Source organism: Terrapene carolina, unplaced genomic scaffold, assembly GCF_002925995.2.
Source record: "Terrapene carolina triunguis isolate 2854851 unplaced genomic scaffold, T_m_triunguis-2.0 Scaffold613, whole genome shotgun sequence".
Taxonomy (NCBI): domain Eukaryota; kingdom Metazoa; phylum Chordata; order Testudines; family Emydidae; genus Terrapene; species Terrapene triunguis.
Window position 1 is genome coordinate 840,627 of NW_020664964.1, and position 12,258 is coordinate 852,884.

Here is a 12,258-nt window from a genome sequence, read left to right on the forward strand (position 1 = left end):
TGCAGAACGTCTCTGATGCGGGGAGCGGAGGGGGTGGACAAGGGGTGAACAAAGTGGAGCCACCTCCATCGGCTTTACACCAGCTGAGAACTGTTCTCCAATAGGGACATTTTCAGCTAGCTAATCCAGATCCTAGTTTCTTTAGTTATGAAACTGCCAAGATAGAACAGATCTTTGAAAAACTGCAGCATCCCTGCAATATTCACTGAAATTTTTATTATCTGTTTCTCTTGCCAGGCACGACTTTTCAATTTATATGCAGAGCAGCTGAAGGGACACTGTCAAGCTGGTTCTGTGTGGTTGTTATTTTAATAAGTCTTTAATTTGGGATATTTTGTAGGTGCCAGTTGAAGCTCCTTAATTAAGGTTGAGTTGAGTTTTGCACTTAAAACAAGTATTCAACCTCTTTGTTACATATGAAAAATACACATATTTTAGCAAGGGGCATTTTCTGTTGATTCCCTCATTCTGTTTCCTTCTTTTGTTGGAAACTGATTTTACTGCTTGTAAATTCCTGTGTGCTAATAGCAACTTTTAAGTTAAGCTGAGGAGGTAGAAATGTGCACCAACAAAAATACAAAATGTTCTAACACTCTGAACATTGCAAACAGAAATAAGATAAGACAGAATAACCAGTGACTGTGTGATTTATTGATTCAAAAATCATGAATCAGGCACCCCCAAATATCGTGAGGTTGTCTTTAAAATCATCATATTTTTAAAAGTAATAAATGTTGTGTTCTTGTCATTTGCTTTCTGGTTTTCAAGCCTTCAAAGGATACTCTGGTTACATTTTAAAGTTTTTTTCCCTATGACTATTATGGCTAGAAGCATACTTAAAAAAAATGAAAGCTGAGATTCTCACATGACTCCAGGAGCTGTTTTTTTTTTTTAGAAAAACACCAAAATATGAGCCTTACAATAAAATTGTGAAATTTGGCAACAATGCCAACTAGTCATAGGATGGCCCCTGATTTAGCAGTTTGAAAATAATTTAGCACTCTGTATCCAAGAATTTAGAAAGCTAAAGAAACCTGAGTATGTTGCAATCGTTTTAGATTCCGGTGCTACAAAGCTGGCCATAGAGATAAGGCACAAGTTTACTAAGAAACCTGATTTGAAGAAAGGTAGTTTTGATGCGCATATTTGATAATGGCGACCTGTAGCTTTACCCTCATTCAGAACAGTAGGAGATGGTAGCCTTTTTGAAAGAGGGCAGTTCTTGGTAGAATTCTCTGAATCGAACATTATCCTTTGCTAAGGGAGTAACTTTTAGTTATGGAGAATAACAGGGGAAAATGAACAATAATGCTTTAAAAATTGTTCAGATGTAGCCTGTGCTGAAGGTTTTGATGTGTTTTAACTATATGGTAAGTTTGACAAGTCTGTGTTATTCTGTTAGGATCATTAGGGCCAAAAAAGGGTCTGATGCAGGGTGATGAATGTCTTAAAGGAACTATTTTTTAATTCATTTAATTCCTAAGATAACTAATGGATTTATTTGTATGATCTCAGAAAATTCATTCTATCCTCAGAGTCAGTGCTATAAGTTTGGGGAGGATACACATATTCTCCCCCTCCCTCGTGAACATCAGATGTACAACGCCTGCTCTCCTACCCACCCTTAGCCCCATGCTGCAGAATGTCCTAATGAAGCTATGCAGGGGAGTTGGCTGGGAGCATAGTCCCTCTAACTCTCTGTCAGGGTGATTCACAACCTGTCCGAGTACATATATTTAGAATCTAGAGAACATGTCTCATCAGATTACATAAATGTTTAGGTAGCTGAAACTTTAAAATTAACACACTTCTCAGTGTTCCTATAAATAGCCCAATATTTCAAATCACAGCAGATACAAAAGTGCAAAGTCCTTACCTGAAACTGACATGCACATTTCAAGCCATCTCCATCTTCTTTACACATTCCCCCATATTTACATGATGATTCATCACACACTCTTACATCAGACTCCCTTACATTTAATTCTGTAAAAGGGAAAAAAGATGGATAATGTAGTGATTTATTTTTTGGTATAATAATGTCAGCTTCATCTTTAAACCAGTAATTTTCCCATGCAGATATTTTTTAAAAAGTCGATACTCTTGTTCCATATGCTGTGTGCCAACTGGTAACCAGAGGTAGAGCTGTTCCATTGGCACTGTATGTACAGCTACATTCTGCCTCACCACACAAACAGCTCCAGAACAGGGGCACACATACACTGCCAAAACAGTTACTGTCTTCCATATTCTCACTAGCAGTGCTCTCCCCAATACACAAACGGCCCATTCCCTAGCAGATAATAGCAGGAGTCAAGATACGCACGCAAATATATAGACCATGTCCCCTCTGCCCCTTCTGCTTTTCTTGTCACAAAGCCTGAAGGAGGAGCCATGCTGTGGATTTTAGGGGGGGCTAGAATCTGTTCAGAAAACATCTTTCCTGCCTTCCAGCCCAGGAGGCAAGCCACACTGTGATCCTTCAGATTGAAAACATTATAAATATGTACAATATTATTATTGATTGATTAGTATTATGGTAGCACCTAGGAGCCCCAGTCATGGACCAGGACCCCGCTGTGCTAGGTGCTGTACAATAACAGAACAAAGTGTTTACACTGCAAAGTGAAGGCGTGATTGTAGCAGGGATAGGAGTATCCATGTTAGCTTTAGTCTAGCTGGTGTGGGCAAGAGTCACAGTGTAGACATAGTGGCATGGGGTTCAGCATGGCTAGCAATCAGAGTTCAAGCCCTACTCAGCTTGCTAGCCCAGGCCACCCATTCTACACTGCTATTAGCACCCATGCTAGCTAGATAAAAGCTAAGACAGGTAGGCCTACCCCTGCTACAATCACACCTTCATGTTGCAGAGTAGGCATACCCTAAAACCTTTGTCTACACTGGAACTTCCTCGGCAAAACTTTTGTCATTCAGGGGTGTTGAAAAACCACACCCCCGAATGACAAAAGTTTTACCGACGAAAAGCGCCAGTGTGAACAGCGCTTTATTGGCAGGAGTGCTCTCCTGCCGACAAAGCCACTGCCACTTGTGGGGGATGTGGCAGCACAGCCGTGTCGCTAAAAGCAAGGTAGTGGAGACAAAGCCTAAGACAAGAGACAACAGACTGAGCGACAGACAAACAGACTTGGGGAGCACAAAGAAACAATACTGATCAGCCTCATAGGCAGTGGTCTCAGCGCACCAGCTGCCTAACTGTTGTCAAGTTTTTCGTAGGCATCACATCAAAGAAGAGCTTTAAGGGGGGATTTGAATATTATTAACCCCACACATAAATATGAGCATGCAGAAGAGAGACCAATGAAAAGTAAGGGTGGGATTACTTAAAGAGCTCAGTGCTTAACTCTCACTGAAGACAATGGGAGTTATACCATTGACTTCAGTGGAAGCAGAGTGATACCAGCACTGTGTGCTTTTAAAAATCCCACTCTAACAGTTTAACGCAGTGGTGGGCAACCTGTGGCCCGCGAGCCGCATGCGGCCCATCAGGATAATCTGATTGCGGGCCACGAGACAGTTTGCTGACGTTGACCGTCTGCAGGCATGGCCGCCTACAGCTCCCAGTGGCCGCGGTTCACCGTTTCCAGACAATGGGAGCTGCGCGAAACGGCGGCCAGCACGTCCGTGGCCCGTGCTGCTTCCCACAGCTCCCATTGGCCGGGAACGGCGAACCGCGGCCACTGGGAGCTGCGGGCGGCTGTGCCTGCGGACAGTCAATATCATCAAAATGTCTCGCGCCCACCATCAGATTACCCTGATGGGTCGCAGGTTGCCCACCACTAGTTTAACTTGAAAACATTCCTTTTAAAGGAAAAGGAACTTTCATGCTTTGGGCTAGGTTTGTGTTAGAGACCTACAGAGCTCTACAATAGTACAAACCACAAACAGATCCGTTTACACCTATGTTTTTCAGAACTTGCTTTACCACTTTTGATAATTAGAAGAAAACTGTATTCAGGGGGATGGGCTGAATAAAAGCAGAAGTTAAAGGAAAGAAGAACTTCTCACTATTCAGGAACTGTGAAATGTAGATGAAAGTTAAAAACAAAATAGTTATGATCATCATTTACAGGCCAATGCTGGTGGCAATCTTCCTGCTAAAATGTCAGTACTCAGGCACCACAGAGACAGACAATATATAAAACAACAGGCAATGTCGTCACTGATGACATTGGTAGTAGAAATCCAATAGAAAACATATATAGAACATGCTTCCATCATCCTTTGATACCAGTTTAAGAATAAAAAACACATTGCCAGACTTTCTAAGGTAGGTGGTGTGGAACTGTGCACGCTACAGTGATGTTACTCTAGGGGGCAGCATGAGCCAATAGGTTGGGCCCTGGGTTTGGAGCAAGGAGATCTATACTCTACACCTGGCACTAGCACTGACCTGCGAGGTGACTGGGGCAAGTCATTCTACCTCTCTTTCCTCTAGCCTCCCCATCTGTAATATGGAGATAATTATACATACCATCTTCTGTAAAGTGCTTTGAGATCTACAGACAAAAGAGCTGTGTCAGACCTTGATATTATTAGCTGAATGATGAAGCACCATTGGCAACCCCCAAATTAGGTAAACATGAAAAGTGACTGAAAAAATAAAAATGGATTATAATCTATCATTCTTGAAGATATAAATGAAGATTTTAATGTGCTAGTTAACTATCTGGTTGCCACACCAACGATGTGCATGTGTAGTAACCTGCACCCTGACACTAGCACCTGCTTCAGTTGTGATGCAGCAGCACAGAATGCTGTCCTGGGGAGAAAGACGTCCAAGGAGAGTGCAGCTCGAACTGGGGAGGGGACTTGGAATCCACCCGAAGGGGCAGTCAGAAAAAGCTGTTAGAGAGGAGGAGGAGGATGGAGATGTGGAGCTAACAGATGAACTGGAGCCTGGGTAGGGGGAGGGGATAAAATAAGAGAAGAACAGGAGAATAAAAGCAGAGGACTGGGAAGTGAGAAGGAGGAAAATAGGAAAGGTTTCAGATCAGGAGAAGCAGAAAAAAAGCAGACCTGCGTCCATGAGCAGATGCTCTTAGAGAAGGGAAGAAGTGGGAAATCAAATCTACAGACTTACCAGAGAGAGAGTATCCAGGGAAAAACTGAAAGGAAATATAATTGGTGAAAAAAGGAATTGATGAAAAAGCTGTGTTAGATGTAAACAGATCCTGGAAGCAATCAACAAGAAGCCCACCCACAAAGGACCTAAAAGACATGAACAGAGAGAGAGAGAGTGATTGTGTGAACATGTATTGACTGAACACAGTTCATAGGCGCCTAATGGACAAGTGAGGGCCACTAGGTGAATAAACCCCACTTGTGGATAAACTCGTTGAAAAGAGGGACAGCCACAGGAACGCTGAATCGAAGAAGCACTTCAAGCTGGAGAAAGCAAAGAAGAGGACAGCAAGAGTGCAGCTGTACTTACAGCCACGGAGAGGAAAAGTAGATTCTTTTCTGAAGTGACACTGTATTGTAAAGTAATCTCTTTTATTCTTATTAATAACAATGTATGTGGTACTAACCGCACAGCATGTACAAGCTCACAAAGGTTAATAAGATGGTAATGTATAGTTTATTACTATAAATAGTAAGTCTTTGGTAATGTTCTATATTATTTATGCTCCAGTCACAATTTTGGTGTTTTCCCTTATAAAGTTTTAAAATTTTTAAATTATCACCTTTGTTTTGGTTTGCCTCTACCTCGCCTCATAGTTAGCATAGCCTAGCCAGGTCACCATATGTGTTCTCACATGATAACTGTGATGCTGTGTATAAGAAAGGTGACCATTTATATCACTGTTGTTACCACTGTTACACAATTTCCATAAATCTTTTACAAAGTGTATCATGTAAGATGTCAATGGAAAAGTTATGGTTTGCTAAGTATGATTACCTTGTTTATATGCATGTATTATCTTTATATTGGAAGTTATGAATATTTGCTATGTACTTGGATCTTAAACATGTTTTGTTCCTGGGTGACACATAGATTTACATCAGGGCTAGCCAGCTATGTGTTGATGGCCCATTAAGGACACTCCAGTCTCACAATGGCTCATTGAAGAAACTCATCCCACCCAGTAGGTCTTCCTATGGATGCCTCAGGCAGCGAGAAGCCAGTGGCCACTCCCTGTGATTCAGCAAACCATGTAAGAACATGTGATATGCTCATGTGACCCTGGACTCCATCTTGGGCCAGTAACTTTTCATACAAAGGGACTGAGGGCTTTGTTTGGGACAGTAAATTTTCATGCACATGGCCAAGGATATAAAACACTCCTGAAACACCTCAATTTTGCCTCTTTCCTGCTCCAATTCTCTGGACTGTGGATTTACAACTAAAAGGAGCATCTTGAACTACGGACTGAGCAACTTCCAATCTCCTGGAAGTTACCAGAGACACTTTAAAAAGCCCGCAGCCTATTCCATCACTGCTACAAACCTGATATAATGACTTTGCAATCATATGTATGTATATGATCTATTAACCATTTATAACTCTCTTCTTTTCTTTTATTAATATATCTTTAGTTAGTTACTAAGGATTGGCTGACAGTGTACTATTTGGGTAAGATCTGAAATACATATTGACCTGGAGTAAGTATCTGATCCTTTGGGATAAGTAGAACCTCACATATGGTGACTTGGGTTTTCAGTAACCTCTCACTATATTAGACCTGTTTGTCTGGATGGGAGTCAAAGGCTAGAATCCCTACAGGGGTCTATGTTTAGCTTCTGGTTAACCAGTGTAGTACTACAGAAGCTCTTTTGTTACTGGTTTGATGAATCTAATTATAGAATAAACCACCAGTTTTGGGGATTGTTTGCCCTATTTCTCACAGACTGCCCTGAGTGAGGCATTCTCAGTATGGTCCATCCCAGGCACCTGGTCACAATAACATTAATCAGATGTGATTGCTTCACTGTAGGATCTGAGTTAATGTGAGAGAACATTGCAGCTTTTCAGTTTAGTGTGCTTGCAATTTGCTTCTGAAGGAAATGGTCATTTCTTTCTCCCCATAAAGATCTATCCCATGAAAATGAACAAACGATTAAAATTAATTAAGAGGAAATGGTGATGTCATGCCCAACAGAAGGTTGCACCTTTTAATAATACATTTCAGATAATATGATTTACAAAATGAATGATCACATAGATAAATTACAGTGATAACAGCTTATTTTTAGGAGTTAGAGAAACTAAATATATACGGGCCCCAAATCTGAGTTCCTCCATTCCTGCGTTGGGCTCCCTGTAATCTGGGATCATTTAGGGGCCTACTTGGCCTATGGCATCAGCCAAAGAAGTCCCAATGATGCTCTAACTCATGTTTACTTTCTGTGCCCCCCTATGATGCTCAGTCCTCACGTGGGAACCCCCTTAATGGAGGAGTATTCTCCAGAGGCAGTTTCCAAGCCATTAACAAAATTCAACTACCATCTTTATGCTGACAACTCACAGATCTATCATTCTATCCCAGACCTGCGGGACATGGATCAGTGTTCACGCCCCACTCCCCATCAGTAGCCAGCTGGGACGGGGAAGCTAATGATCCAACCAGGGGACCAAATTCAGTGATGAAACCTGGTCATGTGCCACCTGAGGCATGTTGCGCATACACTAAGAAGAAGATCCCAGTTTTGTTTCCTTCTGTCCAAACTAACATCTTGACCTGTCTCTCTGACGTCTCCTTGTGGCTGTCTAGCTGTCAGTGCAAGCTAAATATGGCGAAAACCAAGCTCTTAATACTCCTCCACTCCAAGCCCTTCCTGCTATCTTCTTTCTCCAACACTGTGGACAATGCTGCCACCCTGCCCGTAACCTGAGTGTCATCTTCAACTCGGACCTCTCTCTAGATCCTCACATCCGGGCTCTGTCTAAGTCTTGCAGATTCTTTCTGCATCACATCTCTGAGATATGGCCTTGCCCATCCACTCACACAGAACTCTCATCCAAGTTTTCATCATCTTGCATCTTGATTACTACAACATCCTTTTCTCTGGCCCGACAAATGCATTTTGCTCCACTTAGATTCATTCAAAATGCTGGTGCAAAGTTCATTCTCCTAGTCCATCACTTTGACCGTGTCACCCCTCTCTTTGCATCCCTCTTTTGGCTCCCCCAACCTGTCTGTATCCATCTGTTGTCTTTTACCTAGATTGTAAGCTGTTCAGGGAAGGGACTATCTCTTTGTTTTGCTTGTACAGCGCTTAGCACAGTGGGATCCTGGTCCACGATTAGAAGTCCTAGGTGCTACGGTAACACTAACAATAAACAATTAGCCCAGAATAAGGGAGCTCCTGCAGCCCAAACCCCTCATCCCCAACCCCACCCCAGAACCCAAACCCCTCATCCCCACCCCCACCCCAGATCCCGCACCCCTAGCCAGAGCCCTCACCCCTGCCCCTCAACCCCCTGCCCCAGCCCAGAGCCCCTTCCCGCACCCTGAACTCATTTCTAGCACCACCCCAAAGCCCGCACCCCCAGTTGAAGCCCTCACCCCCTCCCGCATCCCAACCCTCAATTTCATGAGTCTAAGAATCCTGTAAGCCACACACTTTCACTTCTCCTGAAGCTGAGAATTCCACCTGTCTGCAAGGCTGAGTCCTTGCTCTCTGGGCACACCTTGCTCCTTCCTACTCATCTGGCTTAGTTTTCCTCACAATGAGCCCTATCTCATGCATTATATTATGAGAGAAAGCAATAGAGCCCATGGATCAGCCAAAGGTTCATCTAGCCCAATATCCAGTTTTCTGACAATAGCTAGATGAACCATTGGTCTGACCCACTGTGGCTGTTCTTATGTTCTTATTATTATCATCATCAAAGGGACGTAGCCTCCTTTCAGATCAAGGATTGATCTCTGGCAACATCCTTCAGACGGTCTGGTTGGATGTTCTGTGTATGTCCATCTCGGGCAATCTTACTGCACCACTGAAGCCTTTGGCACCCATGTGATCACTGACCATTCCTGGGTAAATGAAAACTAAAAATAACTCAAAATTCAAATTTAAAACAAACAAATCCCAACCAGTTTCACCAGATCGATTCAGGATTCACCTGTCTGTCCATGACGTAGCAGCCTAATTCCCATTTTCAAAAGAGATTTAGAAGCCTTTAGAAGGAATCCTTCAGATGGGATGTCTCAGGTTGTGTAACTTACATGTCCCTGCAGTAATTTAGACTACCTTACACTGATTTGAAGAAAAGCTCTGGGTATGGAAATTGTAGTGGCTGCCGGGGACTCACTATGGAGAGAGCTCTGTGGAAAACATGATACAATCTTTTGTGGGTATGTTCTGGAGGGCCAGAGGGAGGAATACACCCACTCTGCCAACACCCAAACAAGAGGGTGCCTGTAGTTTCTCCTCATGTGGATCCTTATCTGACAGATATCCCTCTGCAGGATTCCAGAGACGAATCTCATTTCTCTGGAGGCAGAGGATCTCACTGTCCATGGGGGAGGGGAGGGATCTTTATGCAGATGTGGGATGGAGAGGAGGGGATGAGCAAAGGAAAGGACAAAACTAGCCCCAGTAACTTACTGGGTTCTGGGGGAGAAGAGTAGCTTTAGCCTGAACCCACTTTTACCAACCAGATTTACTGCAAAGCCACTAATGTAGCTTTGTATGAATGCCCCAGAGAAGGGAAAGAGATAAGAACCAAATTAAAACAACAAAGGTAAAACTGGAGGACCCACTCCCAACACCCCACAAAAGTATCCCCTGAAGACCAGGGGAAGACAGAATGAAAAATTAGAAGCGTACTGCTTAATTTTAGGGGGCAGATTGTATTTGTTTCTTTTGGTTTCAATTCTAAGTAATGGTTATAAAATGTACAAGTGGGATGAACTATCATCAAGAAAGAAATTAACAGATACTGCCTATTCATGGAAATGGAACAAATGGTCCTTTCCCAATGCTTTATTATGCACCTAGGTACTATGGTGATGGGCATTTTTCAGTTAGATTAACATTTCTGATGAGATGTCATCTAATCTCTGCATCCATTTGAAAATGCAGTCAAGCAAAAGTAAAAATCAGAGCCCTGACATGTATACAATTACACTTGATGGAATCGCAAGTACTATAAGAATGTGTGTTAGCCATAATGATTTTCACACCTACAGTATTTTATTCAAAAATGAAAATCTATGTTAACGGTATAATTTAAAGGCTAGGAGAAAAGATGTCTGGCACGTTTAAGATATGCTCAGCCTTGAACAAAATCCCTGCAGATAAAGAAAGATAAAAAAGATTTTCTGCAATTATTTCCAGAAGAAAGAATCATTTACCATCATATACCAGAATGGATAAGAGTAAGAACATGTAGCATGCAATTTAGGATGGTTTCTTGTATATTTATTTAATGACAACCACAACTCATTTTCAAGGCTTTTAGTAGCTGTAAATAACAGTACATATCAACATAATTGATTACTCAGAAAGAGTAAATAATAATTCATCAAGTTCCAGGAGAAAAACATAATTAGTACAATTAAATAAAGCCTCCAAATTTATGGTAACATTTGTGACCAAGGACCTGAAAGGAGGTATTAGAAATGATTTGTTAGTATCTGTCCCTTTTAGCAAATGGGGTTCTGCACAGGCGCAGAGATCAACTTCCAGAAATCTGGCTGTAAAGCCCCAATCCAAGGTCCCGTCTTCCCCCCACCCCGCCCCTTTCCTCTCAGGAAAATGCACATGGTGAGAGTTTGTATGAATAAGAAATGTCTAAAAATGGAGTTAAAACTTCAATATTTTGGATCTGCCCATGCAGCTCCGCTAAATCAGCCAGACATCCTAGAACATCATATTCTGCTACAATTAGTAGTGTATAAGTTTAATTTACTAAAGCACTTGCCTTTATCTGGCACCTCTTTTACTCAAGAAATAATCAGATACAATAATTGGATACTGATATTTGTCCTGCAGACCATCAATATGTATCGATCTGAGAGGCAGCAACCCTTTCACCCAAGGTATTACATTATACATATTAAAAACGGTGGGCTTGGTGTAACTGAAACCTGGGTTTGATTTTAAACAAGCTAGGGCAAATGCAGAACCAGCAACTCTGAAGGTGGACGGATTCTCATGTGAGATGGCACATTTATTAGCAGTGTTGTCAACTCTCATTACCAGTGACATTATTTCGGCCCCTATTGTGGCCAGTCTCACAATGTACCAAGATGCTCCAGTCCAGACTCAAATTTCAGCCCTCCTTGGACAACCCCCGCCCTTACAATTGGCTGCCTTCCCCACTACCCCACCTCATAGGGGAGAGCAGCCAGTAAGAGCTGTTGCAGGAGGCAGGCAGAGCTCTTCCTCCCCTTCCTCCCATGAGACAAAAAAAGCCGACACCATTCTCAAAGGGGGGTGGGGGGGAAGGTGGCTTCGGGGGAGCAGAAAGAGCCCAGAAGCTCAGCGTGACTCTGCTCCCAACTCTTGCCTCCCCTCCTAACAACGAGTCAGTCTGCTCCCCTCTCCCCTCACCATCCCTGAACACCAGGCTAGGGAAGGGAGGAATTAATACCCTTGGAATTGCCCCCAGATACCCCTGGGAGGAGAGAGAAGACCCCACTACACCTGTCCCCCAGGCCTAGGAGAGGGGGTGAAGAACTCCTGGAGCGGTACCTCTGGAGCAGAGGTCAGGTGTGGCGGTGTGAGGGAGCACAATTAGTTGCTGGGCTGGGGGGACATTAATGAATTAGAATGCTGGGGTTTGGGGAGCCACTGGACGCTCCGCGCCATCAGGCAGCAGTGAGAGGACCCTGCAGCAGGACCAGAATCACCTGATCCCGCACATTTTGGAGAGTGGGCAGCACTAACTGTAGTCTGTCACACATGCTCATCTTGAGGTGGACAACATGAGTTCAGACAGACCAACCACACACAATACAATGTTTGTGATTTTTGGGCCAATCTCATGATTTTGGGTTGTCGGACCCATGATTTTTGAACTTTTGAGGTTGGTAATACTGTATTATGGAACAGTGGGGAGGATAAAAATTCTTTCCATTAGGATTAAAACATTGAACCATATATAATATAATAACCAACCTTTCAAAACTCTTAACATGAGCCCAGGCAGGATCCTAAGTGCCCCCTAAGTGCCGCAGTGTGGTGGCAGCAACCAGGGCCGACTCTAACTTTTTTGCTGCCCCAGGCAAAAAAGAAGAGTGCCGCCCCGCCGTACCCCCCCCCCCCCCCCCCCCCCCCCCCCCCCCC

At 43.2% G+C, this 12,258-nt stretch overlaps 1 protein-coding gene across 1 annotated transcript in view; it reads right to left on the reverse strand.

Moving 5' to 3' along the window:
• Window positions 1–12,258, reverse strand: part of TMEFF1 (transmembrane protein with EGF like and two follistatin like domains 1) — a 205,156-nt gene that overhangs the window by 82,379 nt on the left and 110,519 nt on the right. The window contains exon 2 of the mRNA XM_026659239.1: window positions 1,877–1,986. Within this exon, the coding sequence (XP_026515024.1) occupies window positions 1,877–1,986 (110 nt within the window). The remainder of the gene's footprint in view (window positions 1–1,876; window positions 1,987–12,258) is intronic.